The 23,874-nt window shown below is 42.0% G+C and overlaps 2 protein-coding genes across 2 annotated transcripts; both read left to right on the plus strand.

Moving 5' to 3' along the window:
* Positions 1 to 1,938: 1,938 nt before the first annotated feature.
* Positions 1,939 to 8,553, plus strand: LOC129163798 (vomeronasal type-2 receptor 1-like). Its single transcript, XM_070543255.1, has 11 exons — positions 1,939 to 2,075; positions 2,119 to 2,248; positions 2,325 to 2,645; positions 4,301 to 4,434; positions 4,913 to 5,207; positions 5,858 to 6,147; positions 6,243 to 6,538; positions 6,831 to 7,024; positions 7,151 to 7,372; positions 7,448 to 7,571; positions 7,649 to 8,553. The coding sequence occupies exons 1-11, from the start codon at positions 1,939 to 1,941 to the stop codon at positions 8,551 to 8,553; spliced, it is 3,048 nt and encodes a 1,015-aa protein (XP_070399356.1).
* A 2,881-nt stretch (positions 8,554 to 11,434) lies between these two features.
* LOC107380596 (extracellular calcium-sensing receptor-like) lies at positions 11,435 to 15,429 on the plus strand. The gene is made up of 8 exons (XM_054742231.1): positions 11,435 to 11,499; positions 11,722 to 12,016; positions 12,089 to 12,378; positions 13,055 to 13,347; positions 13,683 to 13,876; positions 13,991 to 14,212; positions 14,331 to 14,454; positions 14,531 to 15,429. Exons 1-8 carry the CDS (start codon positions 11,450 to 11,452, stop codon positions 15,427 to 15,429), a joined length of 2,367 nt encoding a protein of 788 aa, XP_054598206.1. The 5' UTR covers positions 11,435 to 11,449.
* Positions 15,430 to 23,874: the final 8,445 nt, after the last annotated feature.

Raw genomic sequence — 23,874 nt, forward strand, 5'->3', positions numbered from 1 at the left:
TTACTCTGGGTAATACCATCATTTTAATTGTAGCAACTCTCCCATGAGTGATATCGGTAAGGATTTCCATCTTGCAAGATCATCTTCCACTTTCTTTAAAAGTGGGATGTAGTTTAGTTTGGTTAGATCTGCCAGCTTGGGAGAGACATTAATTCCCAGGGATGTGATATTCCCTGATTCCAAATGTGTATTAAGCAAATTGACAAAAGAGAAATTAATTGGTAGAACAGTGGATTTTAACCAGTTTATAGAGTAATCTGAAACTCTTGAAAAGTGTACCAGTTCTATTGAATGGGAGAGAGAGGTTAGAGAATTCTGGAGAAAGAGTAAAACATCATCTGCATAAAGACTGATCTTATGTTGTATTTTCTTACACTCTATCCCTTTAATATCTGTTGTTTGCCTAATTGCTGCCACTAGTGGTTCGATAAAAATAGCAAACAGTGAGGGGAGAGTGGGCATCCCTGCCTGGTCCCCCTCTGAAGACAGAAGCTAGCTGATATTTGGTCGTTCGTCCTGACACGTGCTGTTGGTGAACTGTATAATGTTTGTAGGCAGTTTATGAAGAAGTTCCCAAAACCAAATTTATGTAAAGTTGCAAATAAAAACTTCCAGTTAACTCTATCAAAAGCCTTTTCTGCATCTAGAGATAATATACTAGTTTCTATGTTTGTACTGTAAGAGAAATCTATCAAATTAAGTAATCTACGTGAGTTAGTGGATGACTTTCTACTCTTGATGAAACCAGTTTGTCATGGTCTGCGTCTGTGTCTCCTCTCATGTGTCTCCTTGTGTCCCTTATGATCTGGCAGTCTTAAGCCTATGGTGGGCACTTAATGCACTGTGATTTATTATCGTGTGATTGTTCAGTTAAACAATGTTGATTGTAGTCTAATGAGCTTTGAAAGAAAAGCGTCTGGACTTCTTTGAGTTGCTTGAAGACGTTTCACCTCTCATCCAAGAGGCTTCTTCAGTTCTAAGGTCAAATGGTGGAGAGTCTCAGATTTAAACCCCAGTGGGAGTTTCCCCTTGGAGAGAGAACAAAAGACCCCCTGATGACCTTTAAATACTTTACTTTAAGTAAATACTTAGCTGTGGAGATATTTGCTATTCTGGCCTCCAGGTTTGGACTGATTCTGTGTATATTTGCTCCAAAGTGTTTCATCATCTTATTTCAGCCTAGGAAGAACTCCAAGAAATATGTAATGACCAAAAATTAGCTGTAAAATAGCATATTTCTTACAATGTTTATATAAAACTGTTTAGATGTGTCACCATTATTTTCACAGAATAAATATTTTACCTGACATTTGTTTTTACTCTTTTTTTCTGTTGTCAAATGTATGGGCTTGTATTGAATTGAAATAAATCTAATAAAGTATTGAAATCCAACCCAGTAGAATGTAAAAAAACAAAGAAAGTCTCATCAACATGTAAGATACATTAGTACATCAAGGACAAGGCCCCAACAGATGATGAGCTCAGTGAATGTCTCAGATGATGGCGAACAGAGAAGGAGATGCTGGAGATGCAGTGCCTGCACCACGCTCAGGACAATCCAGACTCTTCTCATGCATCCTTCCACAAATGTGGAATGACCTACCAAGCACTACCAGAACAGGGGCTTCCTTGTCGATTTTCAAGAAACTCCTGAAGACCCTGCTCTTCAGAGAGCATCTTCTAAACTAGCACCCTCCCTGCACCCGTCCCCCTTTCTGCTGTCCACTACGTGTTCCTTCCTCTCCAGGATTCATCATGCTGCCTCACTGCCACCTACGATTGACTGAAATGTGTTTGTTGTTGTTGTCGTTAGCCTCAAGGGCAACATGCCGATTATCACTTGTAAGTCGCTTTGGTCAAAAGCGTCTACTAAATACAAAAACATAATACATAAATACCATTGTGGGAGGACAAACCCCTACATGGGATGTACCACATATGAAGAAATCCTACCAATGGCTAGAAAGAGCTGGTCTGAAGAACAGCACAGAGGCTCTCATCATGGCTGCACAGGAACAGGCCCTGAACACCAGAGCAACAGAGGCCAAGATCTACCACACCAGACAAGACCCAAGGTGTAGGCTATTGTCCCTGAGACAATCCACCACATGACTGCAGGGTGTACGATGCTGGCAGGGAAAGTGGCTGGTATCGTGTACAGAACCATCTGGGTAGAGTATGGACTGGAAGCCCCAAGATGAAAGTGGGTAATACCACTAAGGTGGTTGAGAAAGAGAGCCAAGCTCTTGTGGGACTTCCAGATCCAGACTGACAAAACGGTAATGGTGAACCATTCAAACATTGTGGTGGTGGACAAACAATAGAGAACAGCCGTTGTGGTTGATGTGGCAATACCAAGTGATGGCAGCATCAGGAAAAAGGAACACGAGAAACTAGAGAAGCACCAGGGCCTCAAAGAAGAACTTGAGAAAGCCTGGCGAGTGGAAACATCGGTGGTACCCGTGGTCATTGAGGCAGTAACCCCCAAACGGGAGGAGTGGGTAAAGCAGATCCCAGGAAGAACATCAGACATCTCAGTCCAGAAAAGTGCAGTTCTCGGAACAGCTAAGATACTGCAGAACCCTCAAGCTCCCAGGCCTCTGGTAGAGGACCTGAGCTTGGAAGGACGAGACCTCCCATGGAGGGTGAGATGGGAATTTTATATATATATATATATATATATATATATATATATATATATAACTCAAATGTTCAAAAAGTTAAATTGATAACTTGAACTATCTGAAAACAAACATGTATACATTTAAAAAATCCATTCACTGAAAAACTGTATTTAATTCAGCGCCCCACAAATTGAGAAATTCAGTATAGCTCAATTCAGTGGGGCGCGCCCCCTTGGTGGGGGTGGGGGTGGGGGGTAATCTGGGGGGCGCGAGATGCAGGAGAATTTTTTTAGCATAATTTGTTCAAAATGGAATGCTAAACCACCCCCAGTCACTAGGTGGCAGCAGCACTCTAACTTATCAATACGCTGCCCTTTTACCCCGCAGAAAAAGATCGACCACACACACACACACACAGGCACACGCACACACACACACACACACACACAGGCACACGCACACACACACACACACACACACACACACACACACACACACACACACACACACACACACACACACACACACACACACACAGGTGCCCCAGTATGCAGAGTGAGGGCACCGATGGACGAGTAGAGATGGACAAGTTTATGATGGCGAAAAGAAAATCAGCGGAGATGGAAGAGGCAAGTGGTGAAAGTAGCCGGCAAGAAAAGACCAGAAAATTTGACGAAGCCTACGTAGCGTTTAGATTTACCGTGAACACGGTCGTAAATGAAGAAAGACACATTTGTGTTTTCTGCCTAAAAACTTTGGCAGCCGACAGTATGAAACCGAACAAGTTAAAGCGGCACCTGGAGACCTTACACCCCAACTATATTAACAAGGCCCTGGACTTTTCCACCAGCTAAACTAAATGTTTTCATACAAAACAGAAAAACATGCAATGAACTACGTTTTTGAAGGATAGGGTTTCATGTGGTCAAGCTGATGTGACAGTTAGAAAAGTTTCAGAGTTCAAGGCTTTTTGAACTCAAAATCTTAAGAAAAAGTCCATGTGAATGTTATGCACTTTTCAGCTCTAGTTATAAGTTAAAATATCATTGCTATTGTTTAATGTTGGCAGAGAAAATGTTAAATGTAAAAAAGTTGTATGAGGTTTTGAAAAATAATTAGATGTTTTAGTGGACAGCTAATGTTTACAGTTAACAAAAAGGTTTTGAATGACTTAGAAAACTGAACTTTGAAATAGCTTGAAGTTGTTGTAATTTTTTTATTTCAATAAACGGGGGGCACAACAGAAATGTATTGATAACCACTGGGTTAATTAAAGATGGATTTATGTACTTCTGGTAAGTTTTAATAATTAAAAAGGAAAGAAAATATCAGAGAAGAGTAATAAAAACTTTATTTAACATTATATCATCATAGTTTTTGGAAAGAATACAGATCATTGGGTGAGAGCTTCTATTTTTGATGAGTGACAAGTTGATGTAAAACAGAGGCGGTACATAAACAAATAAAAAACACCCTTAAATCATAACGGAGACACTTGACAAATGGAGATCAGGTCCGTCTTTGCTGACTTGAACTTAGCAGTGAGTTTGTTGGAGCTGATGTCAGTGGTATTTGGTGGCTCTGTGAATTTTCCAAAACAAAAACTTGAGCCTACAGAGAATGTGAGTGGCTCTAGGATCAGTGCAGATCATTTATCAGCTAAATGTGTCCTGCAGGGTAGCACTCGTTTAGCAGAATTTTCAAAGGATGGGGATTTGGTTGTTGGAGGTGTTTTCTCTATTCACTACAATCTGCATAAAGTGATTAATTACTACACAAACAAACCTGAACCTTCCAGATGCACAGGGAGGTTAGTAAAAATCAGATGCTTGAGTTTTTTTTTTATATTTTATTTTTACATATGTAATGTGAAATTGCCTCGTGTATGAATGAAATAATGTTGTTTTTTGCAAGACTTGCTGGGATGTTGGGCAAGAAATGACAGTATTTCACATTTTCTTTTCATATAAATGAAAGGTATTGAACTAAAACAATTGTTCAAGTTAGCTAAAGTAAAATAAAAACATTTATGTGTTTTGGTTTTATATTTTCAAAGAACCAATGTGTTAGTGAATCATTGCTTGAAAGAGCAACCGCTGACCTGCATGCAGCCTTTACAGATGCAAGTCATCTAAAATTTGAACAGCTGAGCTTTTTTGATTTTTGTGAAGGTTTATGTCTGAGAGTCTATTAGTTGTTATGATTAAGCTTTATTTCTTGTCATATTTTTATTGATTTTTATCATCTACTTGGTGTAAAAATACCACTCAAATACATTTTTTTTACAGCATTAGTGCTCGAGAGCTGCGGTTTTCTCAAGCAATGATCTTTGCGATTGAGGAGATCAACAACAGCACAGAGCTGCTGCCGGGCATCAAACTGGGACATCAGATCTATGACTCATGCGCCTCTGTGCCTGCAGCTGTCCATACTGCATTTCAAATTTCAAATGGTCAGGACCCTGTGTTCTACACGGACAGCAAATGTTCTCAGTCTGGTATGGTGGTGGCTGTTGTTGGAGAGTCTGAATCCACACCGTCTATCAGCATGTCACGCATCATCGGACCCTTCAACATCCCTATGGTAAGCAGTCTGATTTTGTTGTAAATGAGTTTAAAAGATGCTTCTAATTAGGGATGTAAGAAAATATCGATATGGCAATATATTGTGATATTTTTTCCAGCAATATTATATTGATATTCAAAAGCCGTGGATCGGAAATATCGATATGGCAATATATCATGATTTTTTCCTGTGATTATTACATCGATATTCAAAAGCCGTGCATCTAATTCTTGAAAGAATTTACATGCACACATTTATGTAATTTCTTTTCGTTTTGTGCAATTCAATCGCCACCCGCTAGTTGGCAGCAGTGTGCAACGAGTTTTGTTTCCACCATTGAAATGTAAATCCCTCCCTCACGGTTCAGATACCTCATGTTAAACATGTTACGTATCAGTTTGGACTGTTAACTGAACATTCTTACAATAAATTCAGTAAAATAAATTGCTTGTAACGTCTGACTGAATGCATCGCAATATATTGTGACGTATCGTATCGTCTCCCCTGTATCGTGATGTGTATCGTATCACCAGAATTTCAAAAATACACATCCCTGCTTCTAATAATTGAGGGATTTTTTTTCACCTTCCACTGTTAAATAATCTGATGTGAATATTTGTCCATTTTCTGTTAAAATATGAAAACCACAATAAATTGTTTTTCTTTAGGTCAGCCACTTTGCCACCTGTGCCTGTCTGTCAGACAAGCAGCAGTACCCAACATTTTTCAGAACCATTCCCAGTGACCAGTTCCAGGCTGATGCACTGGCCAAGCTGGTGAAACACTTTGGCTGGACTTGGATAGGTGCGGTCCGCTCTGACTCAGATTATGGAAATTATGGGATGGCATCTTTTCTTGCTGCAGCACAGAGAGAAGGAATCTGTGTGGAGTACTCCGTATCCTTCTATCGAACCAACCCACAGAGCAAGATCCAGAGAGTCGCTGAAGTCATTCGCAGGTGTCTATGCTGATATTGTAATGATGACCACTCCACACTGAGTTGATAAAAACTGAAAAAATATTATAAACTCAGTACATTTAATGTTCTTGCAGATCAACAGCAATGGTTGTTGTGGCATTTGCATCTTCTGGAGAAATGAGTGTGTTGCTTGAGGAGCTGACTCGGGAACCGTCAGCTCCTCGTCAGTGGATCGGAAGTGAGTCCTGGGTAACTGACCTAGACCTGATGAGCTACAGTTTCTGTGCAGGAGCCATCGGAGTTGCCATTCAGAAATCTGTCATCCCAGGTCTGAGAGAATTCCTACTGGATGTTTCTCCCACGGAAGTAGCTGCCTCTTCTGTGCTTACAGAGTTCTGGGAGGATGCGTTTAACTGCAGCTTAAAAAAAAGTGAGAATATTTTAGTGATAGTACACCATCAATGACCCAAACCATTTCTTGTTACGTTGTCTGGATGTCAAATTTGGAGAATTTATATTTTATGATGAAACACATTTATAGATCTTAAGAACTACCAAGCATTATGCTAGGCTGAAATCTCACTGGCAACTAGGTTTAACACCAAAACAGTTTGAATTGCATCATGAAACAATATTTTGAAACAGAATTTTTTGGTACAAATTTAACAAATATTTGTTTAATAAACAGTATTTTATTCACTTGTGTTCAGGGGTGGAATCAGACAAAAGAGTGTGTGATGGAACTGAAGACATAAAGGCACTGAAAAGCCCGTACACCGATACTTCTCAGCTAAGAATCACTAACATGGTATACAAGGCTGTATATGCTATAGCTCATGCTATTCACAATTCTCTATGTGGGAAAACAAATGTCACCACTAAGTGTCAAAAAGACATTAAATTGGAGCCCAAACAGGTAATTCCAAATGTAAAGTGAATGTCTGGGTTTGTAAAATAATCTTTACTGTTTTTTTATTCTATTGCTGTACTTAAGGTCTATAAGTCTTAATTAATTACTCCCTTTGTCTCACTGACTTCACAGTTTATTTCGGTGCTGAAGAAAATAAACATATCACCAAATGGTTACCCAGTGTCATTTGATGTGAACGGAGATCCCGTAGCTTTCTATGAGCTGGTCAACTGGCAAAAGAGTGACAAGTCAGTAATAGAGTTGGTAACAGTAGGGTACTATGATGCATCACTGCCCAACGGCCAAGAATTTAATATCAAAAAGAAGATAACTTGGGTAGATGGTGGCACACAAGTAAGAAGCTTTGTGTTCACTAGTTTACAACAGGGTCAGCTGCAAAACAAAAACAGTCCATTGTGTCTCATACAGGTCCCAGCATCAGTGTGCTCTGAGAGTTGTCCTCCAGGAAGTCACAAAGTCCTGCAGAAAGGAAAACCCATCTGCTGCTATGATTGTATACCATGTCCTGAAGGAGAGATTAGTAACACGACAGGTAAAATCATTGTGTTACTTTTAAATAATCTTTCTGAACTCTCTGAATGTTAAAGCTCTTCCTAATTCATATTTCAGATTCTCCAGACTGTTTCCCGTGTCCCAGTGAATCGTGGCCTAATGCACAAAGAGACGCTTGTTTCCCCAAACCTGTGGAGTTTCTTTCCTATGATGAAGTCCTGGCAATCATCCTGGCTGCATTCTCTGTTAGTGGGGCCTGTCTGGCCATCATAACAGCAGCTATTTTCTTTCATCACAGAACAACTCCAATTGTCAGAGCCAACAACTCTGAGCTGAGCTTCCTGCTGCTCTTCTCTCTGACTCTGTGTTTCTTATGTTCATTAACTTTCATCGGAGCTCCCTCTGATTGGTCCTGCATGCTGCGACACACAGCGTTTGGTATCACCTTTGTTCTCTGTATCTCCTGTGTTCTTGGCAAAACTGTAGTGGTTTTAATGGCCTTTAAAGCTACACTTCCAGGTAGTAATGTCATGAAATGGTTTGGGCCTCTACAACAAAGAATGACTGTTGTGTTTTTTACATTTGTTCAAATTATAATCTGTACTCTGTGGCTGTTACTCAGCCCTCCATTCCCAATGAAGAATCTGAGCACATACAAGGAGAAGATCATCCTGGAATGTGCATTAGGTTCTGCTGTTGGGTTCTGGGCTGTGCTCGGGTACATTGGCCTGCTGGCTGTTTTCTGCTTTGTGTTAGCTGTTCTAGCTCGGAAACTACCTGATAATTTTAATGAAGCCAAGCTGATAACCTTCAGCATGCTGATATTCTGTGCAGTGTGGCTCACCTTCATCCCAGCATATGTCAGCTCTCCTGGAAAATTGACTGTAGCTGTGGAGATATTTGCTATTCTGGCCTCCAGTTTTGGACTGATTCTGTGTATATTTGCTCCAAAGTGTTTCATCATCTTATTTCAGCCTGAGAAGAACTCTAAGAAGTCTTTAATGAATGCAAATAAAATGTAAAATATCAGCATGATAATATTGAATAATCATGCCAATAAGATTATAGCCTTTATTGCCAATTCTTATTTCACATTATTATGTAATAAATTTATAATCATAAATTAATTTCCAGAAGAAATGATTTGATATGACTTTATTTTCTCGTCATTACTGTTGTGTTATATTTGACAAACAATTTTCAGTGTTTAAAAAGTAATTTATTATTTATTGTAATATTTAAAGGTTTTAAGTTATTTCTCAACATTTGTAATACATATAGCAATTGTGTATGGAGGAGAAACAACCTTCAAAGACAAGATTTGGAGTCTCATTTCCTGACATTTGCACATCTTGCTTCTGATTGGCTAAAATCAACCTGACTCTACCACTCCTTTGCTGTCCAATGTAGAAGTTTGATCCCCACAAATAACACAAGCCAGGGAGGGATCTGCTGCGCTGTGGAATTACTAATGTTAACAATTAGCTTCTACTAGTTGAGAAGTTCCCCGCTGTTTCTTTGACTCTAAACCAACAACACCCTTTCGTAATGCAAGCCAAATTGGGTCAGTCTACCCGAGAGCTTGACATAGATTCATTAGGCTTTTTAAATCCTAGCCTTTCATCGTCTACTTTCTATCAGACGCTAATACAGGAGATCGGTGTAGGTCACTATATTTAATCAATCAATCAATCAATCAATCAATCAATCAATCAATCAATCAGTCAATCAATCAATTGATCAATCAATCGATCAATCAATCAATCAATACTTTATTAATCCCAGAGGGAAATTAGAGTTTCAGTACACACAATTCAGAGATCAGACATACATGGGCAAGACACATGACAAGAATTGTTGACTGTGGTGATTCGCAAACCGAGTCGAGCTACCTTAATGGAGATAAGAGGGTTACATGAGGATTGGTTCAGGTGGAGGGAAAAAAGGCACTTCAGAGTTACCCTCCAGCAGGAGGGCAGCTTTGCTCTGCAAAAAAAAAAAACCCCACCTGAACAGATATGCAACAGACTTCAGACAACACAACATAACATGTGACTCCAATAGGAAGGCGGGGGGGGGGGGGGGGGGGGGGGGGGGCTGTTTCCCCCAGCGAGAGCAGCCATCTACGGCACTCATCTACTGTACAGTCACAGGTGGGAGGGAGATCTTGGGAGAAGCAAAGAGTACGTTGACTCCTACAGATTGATGACCTCGCCAGGCTGAATTCCACCAATCCGTAGGCGGGGGGGTGTGGGTCGGGTTTTCACAGCATCTGTCTGCATTCCTTCGTGGGGGTTTTATTTGCTCACCGCTCAAGGCTACCAGGGCATCAGATTCAGATAACAAGAATTTGTTTGGGTCAGGCTGAGATAATTTTCCTCTCTGCCTTCAGTCTTTAAACTAATCATTCCAGTCCTTCAGTGAAGCCAATTTTGGGTTTTAAACTTAAACTTGTCCATACCGTCCGGTGACTCTTTTCGAGATGACATCAATTTTGCGCACTAATACCGGTATTGCAGCTAGAACATTGTCCAGCTTACGATTCACCTCGAGTAACGTCCCAGTCTGAGAAGTCTCCACACGGACGGTGCTTTCTGTGGGTGCGGGTCGCCCTCCAATCGCTCCAGTCTTCCCAAATTTCCAGAAAACCAGATATCCTCCCACTCCAATCAGGAGAAATCCAGTGATCATCAGGCCGAATATCCACACGTCTTCGATATCCTCAATGGACAGCTGGCTGAGGAATATGATCTTCCACTCCTTCCAGGAATCCAACATATATCCCACCGGGTGTGTCCCCTGTGGACATGTGGGAGCCCCCTGCTCCGTTCTCATTGTTGAAAAAATCTTCATCGATCGCATTGAATGACCAGTTTATCAAATCCATGGTTAGTAAAAAATAGAGTTTTTCAGAAGAGATGCAGAGAAGTGCTCTGTGGGAAGACAGGACAAAGAGCCTTGGGAAAAAAGAGATAATGGAGCGAAAGAGAGAAGCGTCTGTACTCCTCGAGTGCCTTGAAGAAAAAAATAAAAAAATAAAGTCAAAAAAATATATATATTTACGTTCAGCCTACACAATAAACTCGGAGTGAATGAACATTTTCAAAAATGTGAAAAGAAATAATTTGTCACAAACTTCAGGATTGATATAAACTCCAGTCTAGAGCCAAATGTGCTTTCAGTGTTTCCTTTTGTTGTCATCAAAAACACTATCACAAATCTATACAACTAAAACTAAATAATGTCAAGTCAGAAAAGGCATTCATCATCCTACGGGATGTTCTAGGATTCTCCAGAACTCACAAATGTCCGGTCTGCCTCTGTCCTAAATCGAAGGACAGGTGAACATTTAGCTTGTTTTTAAAACAAACCCCAAAAAAGAAGGTGGACAAGTAAATATACTGTATGTTCATGGCCTTACTTTATTTATTTTTATATAACCTTTATTTATCCAGAAGAACAGTTTGAGATCCACTTCTCATTTATAAACATGGTCTAACTGGTACTGGGTCAAGAAAGAGAACCATGCAAATCATGAAAAAAATGAGCAAAGATCCCTGAGAGGGATCATTTTGTTTGTGATAAACATGACATCTAATAAAGGAAGTGGATGAAACAATAAAAGCACACTTCTATTTAAACACAAGCAGGCGAGGAATGGGGACCAGGTTAGTCCTTATAGGCCTGAACTTATTGGTGTGCTTGTTGGAGCTGATGTCTGTTGTTGTATTGGGTGCAGTTCTGAATGGTTTTAAACAAATAGTTGAACCTTTAGAGGATCAGACCATTGCTGATGTCAGTACTGGGGCTTCATCAAACCAATGCAGCCTGCAGAAAAGCCCGATCTTACCTGCGTTCTCAGTGGATGGAGACTTTATTGTTGGCGGTGTTTTCTTTTTGCACTACAAACTGCACACAATGACTAACGACTACAGCACCAAGCCCGAGTCTCTAAGATGCGAAGGGAGGTTAGTATGATGATGAAATCATTGTTAGGAACATTGAGTTCGTATTAATGATAATCAGCCCTTTTGCTAAATAACAAAGTACACTTTTACTAATAATTTAAAAATATGTTGTTACTCTGTGCATTTAGATTTTGGTACTTAAAATTCATGTAATGTAACTTTTGTTTCCTTATACTTTTATTTTTTGGTAAATGTCAGCATTAATATTTTGATTCTTTGTAGCCTTATTGCCCGAGAACTGCGTTTCTCTCGAGCGATGATCTTTGCCATCGAGGAGATCAACAACAGCACCGAGCTGCTGCCAGGCATCAGACTTGGATATCAGCTCTATGATTCATGTGCATCCGTCCTCATGGCTTCACATATTTCATTTCAAATTTTAAATGGTCAGGACCCTGTGTTTGACAGAAACAGCAACTGTTCCCACTCTGGTGAGGTGGTGGCTGTTGTTGGAGACTCTGGATCCACACCTTCCATCAGCATATCTCGCATCATCGGATCTTTTAACATCCCGCTGGTAGGACCTCCGACTTACACTTTATTCTGGTTTACTAAAAGATTTGTAAGATTATCAACTTTGTTCCTTAAGGTCAGTTACTTTGCCACCTGTGCCTGTCTGTCAGATAAGCAGCAGTTCCCAGCGTTTCTCAGAACAATTCCCAGTGACCAGTTCCAGGCTGATGCACTGGCCAAGCTGGTGAAACACTTTGGCTGGACTTGGATAGGTGCTGTGCACTCTGACTCAGATTATGGAAATTATGGGATGACATCTTTTCTTGCTGCAGTACAGAGAGAGGGAATCTGTGTGGAGTACTCTGTATCCTTCTATCGGACTGACCCGCGCAGCAAGATCCAGAGAGTAGCCGATGTCATCCGCAGGTAACTATAGCAGAAATCTTGACTGTGCTTCTAGTAAACCCTCAGAGAAATGAGATTGAATTAGTATCTGTGCAAGAAGCTTTACTCATAATTTCACAGTGGAATGACTGTTGACTAAAAGTAACATTAACACTGTTGCTGGGTAAAAAAAAAAGAAGATATTTTTTATTATTTTATTCCTATGTTCATATAATGACTCTCTTCCATCTCCTCCCATCTGGCAGACGCTATAGATCACTGTACACAAAAACTACCAGACACAAGAACAGTTTCTTTCCTTCAGCCATTTCTCTCCTGAATCTGTAGATTATTTTGCCATCCTTGTATTATAGTTTTTAATACTTATTCAGTATGCTTATGGATATGTGTGTGTGTGTGTGTGTGTGTGTGTGTGTGTGTGTGTGTGTGTGTGTGTGTGTGTGTGTGTGTGTGTGTGTGTGTGTGTGTGTGTGTATGTATATATGTATATATGCGTGTGTGTGTGTGTAAATGAACATGTGTGTGGGTATACGTGTTATGAGTTTTTAGGTATTTTTATTCTCATTTATTGTGGCTGTTGTATGTTTTAGAGAGCGCACATCTAACGAAGACAAATTCCTTGTAAATGTACTTTTACTTGGCCAATAAATCTGAAATCTGAATCTGAATCTGAAGATGTGTTTTCTTGTCCCTGCAGGTCAACAGCACGGATTATTGTTGCATTCATGGAGTCTGGAGATTTGACTGTTCTTTTAGAAGAGCTGGCCCAGGAGCCTCCACCACCTCGTCAGTGGATCGGAAGTGAGGGCTGGATCACTGACCCTCAACTGATGGCGTACAGTTTCTGTGCAGGAGCCATCGGCTTTGCTATCCAGCAATCCGTCATCCCAGGTCTGAGAGAGTTCCTGCTGGATCTTTCTCCCTCTGAAGCAGCTGCCTCCTCTGTGCTGACTGAGTTCTGGGAGGATGCGTTCAACTGCAGCTTGACAAGTGAGAGGATTTATAATGTCCACAATAAATCATTTGTTTTATTTTGTGATGTATAGCGGTTGCATGCAGTTTAAAACTACTCTGTTGACATCTGCCATTGTGGTACAAGGGAAAATGCAAAAAGCGAATGCATTCATGGTAAACCGAACTTTTCGTTGTCTCATTTGAGGTCTCACTTCTTGGAGTGGCAGTTTTATGTTTATTTTGGCAGGAAAATGTGTATTTATATTTTGCATTTCACAAGGAGGCGTGTGCTTACACCAAAGGTGTGGGTATATGTGAAAAGATAATATGGTTAATTGAATTTCTTTTCTTGTTTTTAGTAAGGGAATCAGACAAAAGAGTGTGTGATGGAACTGAAGACATAAAAATACTGAAAAACCCGTACACTGATACATCTCAGTTAAGAATTACCAACATGGTGTACAAGGCTGTTTATGCTATAGCTCATGCTATTCACAATGCTGTGTGTCAAAAAACTAATGCCACGACTAAGTGTGAAAAAGATATTAGATTGAAGCCTAAACAGGTAATTACAGCAGCATTGTAAATTCAAGAGATTTGGGGTTCTCATAAAACCCTTTTAGGATTGATGAAATATTCATTACTGCTCTTTTCTTTTATTCTCCTGTTGTCATTGCAGTTCATTTCTATGTTAAAGAAAATCAACATTTTACAAAATGGTTATCCTGTGTCATTTGATGCTAACAGAGATCCTGTAGCTTTTTATGAGCTGGTCAACTGGCAGAAGAGTGAGAGTGGAGTTATTGAGCTGGCAACAGTAGGGTACTATGATGCATCACTGCCTAAAGGACAGGAGTTTCATATCAGCAGGAACATAACCTGGATGGATGGTGGCACACATGTAAGCTGTTTTATGTTCGGAGTTTTTCAAATGAAGGTGTGATAACTTCAACACAAACAGTAGTTCAAAAACTTTATATATATGTATAATTTATTTTTTTTGCATGTTTCTACAAAAGCTCCCAGCATCAGTGTGCACTGAGAGTTGTCCTCCAGGAACTCGTAAAGTCCTGCAGAAAGGAAAACCCATCTGCTGCTATGATTGTATACCATGTCCTGATGGAGAGATTAGTAACACAACAGGTGAGATCATTTTGTTTTACCTGTCAATCAGTAGTACATGCTCATTTTTGATGTATTTCTGTAAATGATTTAGCAGATTCTCCAGACTGTTCCCCGTGTCCCAGTGAATTGTGGCCTAATGCACAAAGAGACGCTTGTTTCCCCAAACCTGTGGAGTTTCTTTCCTATGATGAAGTCCTGGCAATCATCCTGGCTGCATTCTCTGTTAGTGGGGCCTGTCTGGCCATCATAACAGCAGCTATTTTCTTTCATCACAGAACAACTCCAATTGTCAGAGCCAACAACTCTGAGCTGAGCTTCCTGCTGCTCTTCTCTCTGACTCTGTGTTTCTTATGTTCATTAACTTTCATCGGAGCTCCCTCTGATTGGTCCTGCATGCTGCGACACACAGCGTTTGGTATCACCTTTGTTCTCTGTATCTCCTGTGTTCTTGGCAAAACTGTAGTGGTTTTAATGGCCTTTAAAGCTACACTTCCAGGTAGTAATGTCATGAAATGGTTTGGGCCTCCACAGCAAAGAATGGCTGTGGTGTTTCTCACATTTATTCAAGTTTTGATGTGTACAATTTGGCTGTTACTCAGCCCTCCATACCCAATGAAGAATCTGAGCACATACAAGGAGAAGATCATCCTGGAATGTGCATTAGGTTCTGCTGTTGGGTTCTGGGCTGTGCTCGGGTACATTGGCCTGCTGGCTGTTTTCTGCTTTGTGTTAGCTGTTCTAGCTCGGAAACTACCTGATAATTTTAATGAAGCCAAGCTGATAACCTTCAGCATGCTGATATTCTGTGCAGTGTGGCTCACCTTCATCCCAGCATATGTCAGCTCTCCTGGAAAATTTACTGTAGCTGTGGAGATATTTGCTATTCTGGCCTCCAGTTTTGGACTGATTCTGTGTATATTTGCTCCAAAGTGTTTCATCATCTTATTTCAGCCACAGAAGAACTCTAAAAAGTCTTTAATGAATATAAATTAAATGTAAAACATCATCAATTTAAAACATATGTGATATGAACCCAATGTTTTTATATTACCAACACTTTTTAAATAATTGTTCTGTAATCACTAGTAAAATCACAAAGAGCACCTATAGAAAATACCATTATGTCAATAATACCTCATTACTGTAGTGTTTGTTCTATTCTCAAATGAAATAAAATATTTATGGCATTTTATTTATCATCTTACCTTCATACCATATGGGTGAAAGAATAACTGGGATTCAATCTCTTTTGGAACTGCATGAGAACAATACAGAGAAACAAAAATCTGTTACCAAAACTAACCCCATCTCCTACCATGCAGCATCAGTAGAAAAAAAACTTTATGTTTTGTATTAGGTTCCAAGTATTATTTAAGAGAAAAACCAAGGTCATCATTAATGGTGGATATCTCGAATATAAGCCAAGTCAAGGATGTTAATTTATTCAGGGTTATAGTAGATATTACAGAAAATGGTTTTAAGTAGACACTGTAGGAAGTCTATGCCTAATATCTACTTAACCCTCCCACTGTCTTTATGGGTGACCCCACGAGGAAAGTTGACCATGGAGCAGGATTGATGGTTTATCCCTTGAGGTCCACGTGGCAGGGGTGAGGTGGTGCTCACATCAAAGCACACTATGGCTAGAATACAGTGAGCAAAGAAAAATATCAGCTCACCTGGTTGTGCAATGTTCATAGTGCACAAGTAAACAGTCAGGCACAAACTTATTTAGTCAGATTCAGAATCAAGATTAGAAGGGTTTTTGCCATATGCCTGAGAAATCACAACATTAGGAAATTGCTGCATTACTTGGTGCAAAAATGAAAAAGAGAGAAGCAAAAATAACAAATAAGCACATTAAAATATTATTATAGGGAGGCAATAATTAGAGAAACGGCTAATATACTTAAGACAGATCAGAGCGAACAGTTCAGTTGCAAATACAATAAATGGTCAGGTGACTGGAACAAAGCGACTGGTGTGGGCAGTCCTAGGACTGTCATTCACGAGTCGGACGGCAGAATGGTAAATGGTAAATGGCCTGTATTTGATATAGCACCTTCTAGAGTCCTGGAACCCCTCAAGGCGCTTTACAACACCATCAGTCATTCACACATTCACACCCTGGTGTGGATGAGCTACGATGTAGCCACAGCTGCCCTGGGGTTCACTGACACTGCCTCGGCCGGAGAGAAGAAGCAGTTTTTGCGGTGAGAGGTTCTAGTCTGAAAGGATCGGAGCCTCCTGCCAGATGGGAGTGAGGCTGTTTTTCCTGAAGTCCACGACAACCTCCGCTGTCTTCTAGGCGTTTAGCACCAGTATGTTGTTGCTGTACCAGGACACCAGTCGTTTGACTTCCATTCTGTAGGCAGACTCATCCACGTCCAAGATGTGTCCGATGACGGTGGCGTCATCTGCAAACTTAATTAGCTCGACGGACTCGAGGTTGGAAGTGCAGCCATTGGTTTACAGCAGTGATCAGCAATTGGTGGCCCGCGGGCCACGTCCAGCCCGTGAACCCTCTCTTTGTGGCCCCCAAACCCCGCGCGGACGCCCCACCCCCCACGGCCGACCGGGAGGTGTAGGATGGAGCTGAGGAAAATAATCAAATAATCAATGCATGAGATGCGGGCATAAACGATTCTGCATCATAGAAGAGTAACATAATCAAATATAGTGGAATGTAGTTTTGTTGTAGCATCCACATCTGTCAGAGCGGTGTTCTCCACATTTACCGGGTAGGAAACTTTGGTCTGCCTTTATGTTGTACTGCAGGGCTGAGCGCTGGAGTTGTAACCTGAGACCGAACCTGAACCGAATCAGCACGACCGGTTCTGTTGGATTTGGGCCATGAATTATGTTAATTGAGCGGGTTGTCATGCGGCACGTTCCGATCGCTCGATCAGAGAGAGAGAGAGAGAGAGAGAGAGAGAGAGAGAGAGAGAGAGAGAGAGAGAGAGAGAGAGAGAGAGAGAGAGAGAGAGAGAGAGAGAGAGAGAGAGAGAGAGAGAGAGAGAGAGAGAGAGAGAGAGAGAGAGAGAGAGAGAGAGAGAGAGAGAGAGTGTGAGAGAGAGAGAGAGAGCGAGATTGCCTGCTCACACAAGAGAGTGTTGGATAAATTATGAATACATTGTGTGTGATTTTAAACGAAAGTTACATCCAGCCCATTTTTCCCTGGCAAGAGACAGGCGATTGACCTTGCATCTTCCCAGTCCTGGCTTATCAGTAAGAACGCCCTGTGCCAGCGCATGCTTGTTTCCCTAAATGTGTGTGCGTTTTGTCATTTTTGTGTGTCTTTTAATAAATACTCTTGAGAGGGCTTTTGTCCGACGAGAGCAAAGAGACCACCGACTCGTGTGTATCATTTTATCTCTCACTCTCTCTCTCTCCAATTTGCAAAGTCTAAATGGTTTATTGTTAAGATTAGTATGAATTAAATTGATAGCTTGTTAATAAAACCCCTGAGTGGTGAGCTTTCCCTTCAGGTAACCCTGGATGGGAAAATGAAAATACCTAACAGAGAGGATCGGAGGACGCTCCTCCAAACACACGTTATTATTTTCATAATTTCATTATTTTTGTCTTGGAAGCGTTCAGTCAGACTGAGTGTTGTGATGTCGGGAGATCCGGTCTTGGAGAGGGAGCGGGGTCAGTGACGGCAAGCTTGTGTGTTATGTGCATTACAGCTAGCGATCGAAACAGCAGCAGTGATGTTTGTAATCAACCTAAATGTGAATCCACCCCATAAGGAGTCAGAGATTAGTAAATAAAAACAAAAATGGAATTTGGATAAACATAACAGTTTGTGGAATACTCCCTTTAACTGTTAAGACTTAACCATTACAGAACTCCAGGAACCCACAGCATGCCCATATCAAGTCACCCAAGTCTGCACGTCATGTATAGACAGAAAGTACAACCATGCACACACACACAAACACAAACAAACTTGAGTAACTCGAAACAGAGAACTGTTAGAGGGGCGACCCTGGAAAACTGAGATCACCCCCCTTTTGAAGTTGAAGGTCTAACCAGAGGCACAGGAGGTGCAGGCGGGGGTACAGGAGCGACCGGCGCAGGTGGAGGTACAGGACCAGCTGGCGCAGGCGGAGGCACCTGGGAAGCCGGGGCTTCACGAACTACTGGCACGAGAGCTCGAGAGAGGCGGCCTCCGACGTTGCAGACTGAGTCCACTAGAGAGGTCAACCGTGTGTAGAAGTGACGGAACAGGAACCGCGACAACCCCAAAGACAAACAAAGGTTTAAGCATGCAGTGAATAGCACGACAGAATCAGCAGAGGACCAGGAGTAAGACACTGGCTGAAACCTGAGACCAGAATCTGCCTACAACTCACGCAGCACCCTGTTTACCGCACCAACCCGAACAGTTGTCGGACCGTTGAATGTGACACGATCCACCCTAGCTGGAGAAAGAACAAAGGAGATGTTATCATAAAAAGGAGAAAACTCCACAACAGACTTATGCTCACCAGGATCCAAGTAATATAGAGAGACCTCACCTACGTGGGCCACAGCACCACGTGGAACTGTCACCCATAGGGTTTGGGACGGAAGCACAACACGCATGGACACGCCATGACGCTCATAGAAAACATCCGCCTCAAGAGCAGGAGTATTAACCAACCAACATCCACCAACAACAACAGCCGTAGTTTGAACAACATGCGAACGTGGAGTCACAGTCATAGGACATTTAGAATCTCCCAACAACTCATCTATGCTGCTTCTTGTCTGTCAGTGAGACCTGCAGATGGGGTCAGGTATGTTCATCTGGAGCAATTTGTCTTGGAGGATGACTGGGAGGATTGCATAGAAGGCAGAGAAATGTCCACAAACAGGATCATGGCATAGGTACCCGGTGAGTTATGATGCTGCAGGATGAAGTGTAGAGCCATACTGATGGCATCACCTACAGACCTGCTTGCTCTGTAAGCAAATTGCAGGAGGGGTGCTCTGAAGGGTCTTGAGGTGGGGGAGAACCAGGTGCTCAAATTACTTTGTGCAGCTTCCAATTGAGGCATGTACTCACGATTTAAAATATGAGAGGCCTGTAATTTTCATGTATACCTCAACTATGAGACAAAATGAGAAAAAAAATCACATTGTTTGATTTTTTTCAATAATGTTGTTCAATCATCCTATTTTCAGCTGAGAAATCTTTACAAGGTGAAGTCTTTTTTGCATAAGAACGATTTGGAGACACGTATACATGCATTTATAACTTCTCACTTAGACTATTGCAATAGTCTTTACCACATTATTAATCAAAGGTGAATTGTTAGGTTGCAGCTAGTTCACAATGCTGCAGCCCGTCTTTTGACCAGCACTTGTAGATTTGATCGCATCAGTCCAGTTATTTCGTCTCTGCATTGGGTTCCGGTTTGGTTCTGTGTGCAACTGGAGGTTTTGGTTTTGGTTTATACGTATGTTTAAATGGCCTTGCAGCTGTCTATCTATCTGAGCTTCTCGTGCATTATGTTCCATCTTGTGGACTGAGGTCAGCTGACCAACTTGGATTGAATGTGCCTTGGGCTGGGCTACAGAGAAGAGGTTTTAGGTCTTTCTCAGTGGTGGCACCTACTCTTTGGAACATGTTACCAGTCACCAGGCAGGCATCTGTTGCTATTTTTAAAAAAGTTACTGAAAACTTATTTTTACTCCAAAGCTTTTAACACCTTGGGCTGACAGGGTGGTCCTGTTTTTAGGACTTGTTGTGTTTCGTTTATTTTTGTGCTTGTTTTATGTATTTTTATTGACTGTTTAAATTTTTTATGTTAACCACTTTGGGCAACATTGTTGCATTGAAAGTGTTATATGAATAAACTTTGATTTATTGATTGATTGATTTTTAGTGAATTTTTTTGCAAATTATGGTGGAAAATAAGTAGTTGGTCTCCTACAAACAAGCAATATTTATTTCTGCTCCATAAGTAACACCATTAAACATAATATATATATTTTTAACTAGTGACAATTGTGGCAATATGGTATAAAACTACCCTGAAATGTATATACTGCTCATTAGCACCAGGAAACTATACACTGCCACTTTGGGCCTCATACTGAAGTAAGGTGCTGCTCCTGCTACTGTTAGGCTGACAGAAGGTCAAGACAGAGCCACTCATGATGACAGCATAAGAGGATTCTAGACCGTGTTCTATCTCCGTCGTCGTCGTCTTCCTTCGCTTATCCGGGTCTGAGTCTCGGGGGCAGCATCCCAACTAGGGAGCTCCAGACCGTCTTCTCTCCGGCCACCTCCACCAGCTCCTCCGGCAGGACCCCAAGGCGTTCCCGGACCAGATTGGAGATGTAACCTCTCCAACATGTCCTGGGTCGACCCGGGGGCCTCCTGCCGGCAGGACATGCTCGGAACACCTCCCCAGGGAGGCGGCCAGGAGGCATTCTGACCAGATGCCCAAACCACCTCAACTGACTCCTTTCGATCCGGAGGAGCAGCGGTTCTACTCCTAGTCCCTCCCGAATGTCCAAGTTCCTCACCCTATCTCCAAGGCTGAGCCCGGCCACCCTACGGAGGAAACTCATTTCGGCCGCTTGTATCCGCAATCTCGTTCTTTCGGTCATTACCCAAAGCTCATGACCATAGGTGAGGATTGGGACATAGATCGACCGGTAAATCGAGAGCCTGGCTTTCTGGCTCAGCTCCCTCTTCACCACGACAGATCGGCTCCACGTTCACATCACTGCAGACGCCGAACCAATCCGCCTGTCGATCTCCCGATCCCTCCTACCCTCACTCGTGAACAAGACCCCGAGATACTTAAACTCCTCCACTTGAGGTAGGACCTCTCCCCCGACCCGGAGTTGGCAAGCCACCCTTTTCCAGTCGAGAACCATGGTCTCAGATTTGGAGGTGCTGATCCTCATCCCAGCCGCTTCACACTCTGCCGTGAACCTACCCAGCAAGAGCTGAAGGTCAGAGCTGGATGAAGCTAGGAGGACCTCATCATCCGCAAAAAGCAGAGACGAGATTCTCCTGCCACCAAACTCGACACACTCCACACCACGGCTGCGCCTAGAAATTCTGTCCATAAACCAAACCCAAGATGTAGACTTAGCAAAAATGCCACTGAGAAAGTTCAGCAGGTAATAGTGAGAGTTTAAATACGGACAGAGTGTACATCTAGAGTGGCCTTTTATTACGGTCAGTCTTAAAAGGAACTCCAGCTATGAGGACATGTATGCCCTGATAAGCCACACATTTTCTGTAGTCCCAAAATATGTTGTTAGAAACACAAAATATTGCTGTTTATTTGTAAATCTTTACTATTTAGTGCATTTTTTGACATACGTAGGACGCCATGTTTTCCGCACACAATGCATTCTGGGGGTAATGACGTATATTGGTTGCTCTTGGAAGAATAGCTATTGATGCTAGTGTTTGTTTATGTGCTCACCGTGTTAATAATGAAGTAAAATGCAGCACTGTGCTGCTTTTGGATGCGATTTCCAGTCAGAGGGCAACATGGAGAGCGATGTGAGTTTACAGAGCTTTCCCACTGGCAAGAAGAGGAGAAAGCAGTGGGAAGATGCCTGTGAACGGACACAACTTCCCAAAGGTCCCAGCATTTTTCTCCTGATGCATTTGAGGCTTATAGTTGACCACAGCAACTTAAAGAGCTCACCGGAGCAGCTGGGTATGAGAAGGCGGAAACTAAATGCTTTACCGACCATTTTCTCACACAAGGAGCCTAAACGAACTCGGAGAGACAAGAGACGCTGGACGCTCTCCTGAGCCGACAACCTGCTCCTGCAGCTGGCTCTTCTGTCACATTCAGCGATCCATCGGACACGCCACTCATCACGGATGAAGCTGAACATTCACCTCTCCCGTCAGTGAAACAAGCAGTAAGTGTAGCAACACAGTGTTCTCCAAGTATATAATATCTGCAAAGTGATTAAAGTCATTTCACTGAATATCCTAATCATCTATAAAGCACACGACAGCTCTGGATGCTAAAAATCTCCAAAATCATTCATAATTGAATACGTTTGATCACACGATAGCTTACCGTTAACTTCTGCTGACAAAAGTGTGAGCACTCTCCCTTTCGGTTACCACGGAGATGCATTTGCCACCGGTTTTGTCCTGCTCTCGCTTCATCCCGCCCTTCTTGCTCTTCATTTTGATGCTTGTTTTGTGAAACATGGTCAGTGATGTCCTCATTAGCGTTTTGCTCTGGTTCAAATTGAAAAGGCCGAACAGATGACATGTTGATGTCGCTGAACAGTCACTATAGGGTCGCAAAGCCGGCTGGTGCAACCAAGATACAACCATATGACGCCATTACCCAGAGTGACGCTAACAACAATGGCGACCTACGAGTTAAACAATTTTTTACAAATTATATTAAAATGAAGACATTAGGAAGGTTTTTAAGACAACTTTTGTATAACTGATACCAACATTTATCTTTTAAGAACCACAAGGTTTTGTAACCTGGGTTCCTTTTACCACAGGGGCCCTAAAACAGTGGTCGCTCGGGCTCAACGAGCCATAAATTAGGGGTCCATGAGACCTGTATTGTGGACTGAGACTATGCACTACTCAACTCCAACGGTCAAGCAAATTTGCTCAAAGTACACAATTTTAAGTCCGACCACCTCATCAAGTTGTCAGGCTGCTCAACTTGGCACATCATGGTGAGCGGTGAGGAGAGCTGTGGCATGTGACAAGACCCAAATGTGGGAGTGCTTGCGATGGAAGATGTCTGGCACTCAGTTAATCTAGAAACATCGGCGCAGTCCTCGTAGGGAAACATGTGGCGGTGTTCAAGAAAGTTAAAGAAATGGCTTACTGTTGAGGTGCAGCTTGATGAGATGGGCACAGGAGCCCTCAGTTGTTAGGCATGGAACTGGGAGCTGGACAGGAATGGATGTCAGCTGTGACCACCTTGCGTGAATCACGAGGCACGGCAGCCAGGAAGCCACTGAGCAAGGTGAGCGCAGACGCTTTTGGCGCTCGATGTGACCCATCAAGCTGATGCTCTGGAGAAGTAAATGCATGGAAGGAAAATAAAAAAGCTACTAATCGACGCGCCGTTCGATCTGACACGAAACTGGAAACGCCAAGGCCACAGAGGACGCTGACTGAGCCATGATTGTTGTGGTGGACTTCTTCATACGGCGTGAGTGTGATGACAGAAAGGTGAATATCGGTGCAAGGAATGCTGGATCTGGTTTAAAGTGGATGGCTGAAGGGCTGGAATCGTGACACAAGTGATGCAGAGGCCAAACCAGCTGAAGTTAGAAGTTTGACCGCAGTTCATCAGATCAAGAATAATGATGGAAGATCAAAATGTGTAGCAACTGAAGTGAAGTCAAACTGGATCAACATTAGGTTTAGAATAAAACACAATATTTTGTTCCAGTGAAAGCGTAACAATCACATGCTCA

This window comes from Nothobranchius furzeri, chromosome 13 (genome assembly GCF_043380555.1).
Source record: "Nothobranchius furzeri strain GRZ-AD chromosome 13, NfurGRZ-RIMD1, whole genome shotgun sequence".
Taxonomy (NCBI): domain Eukaryota; kingdom Metazoa; phylum Chordata; class Actinopteri; order Cyprinodontiformes; family Nothobranchiidae; genus Nothobranchius; species Nothobranchius furzeri.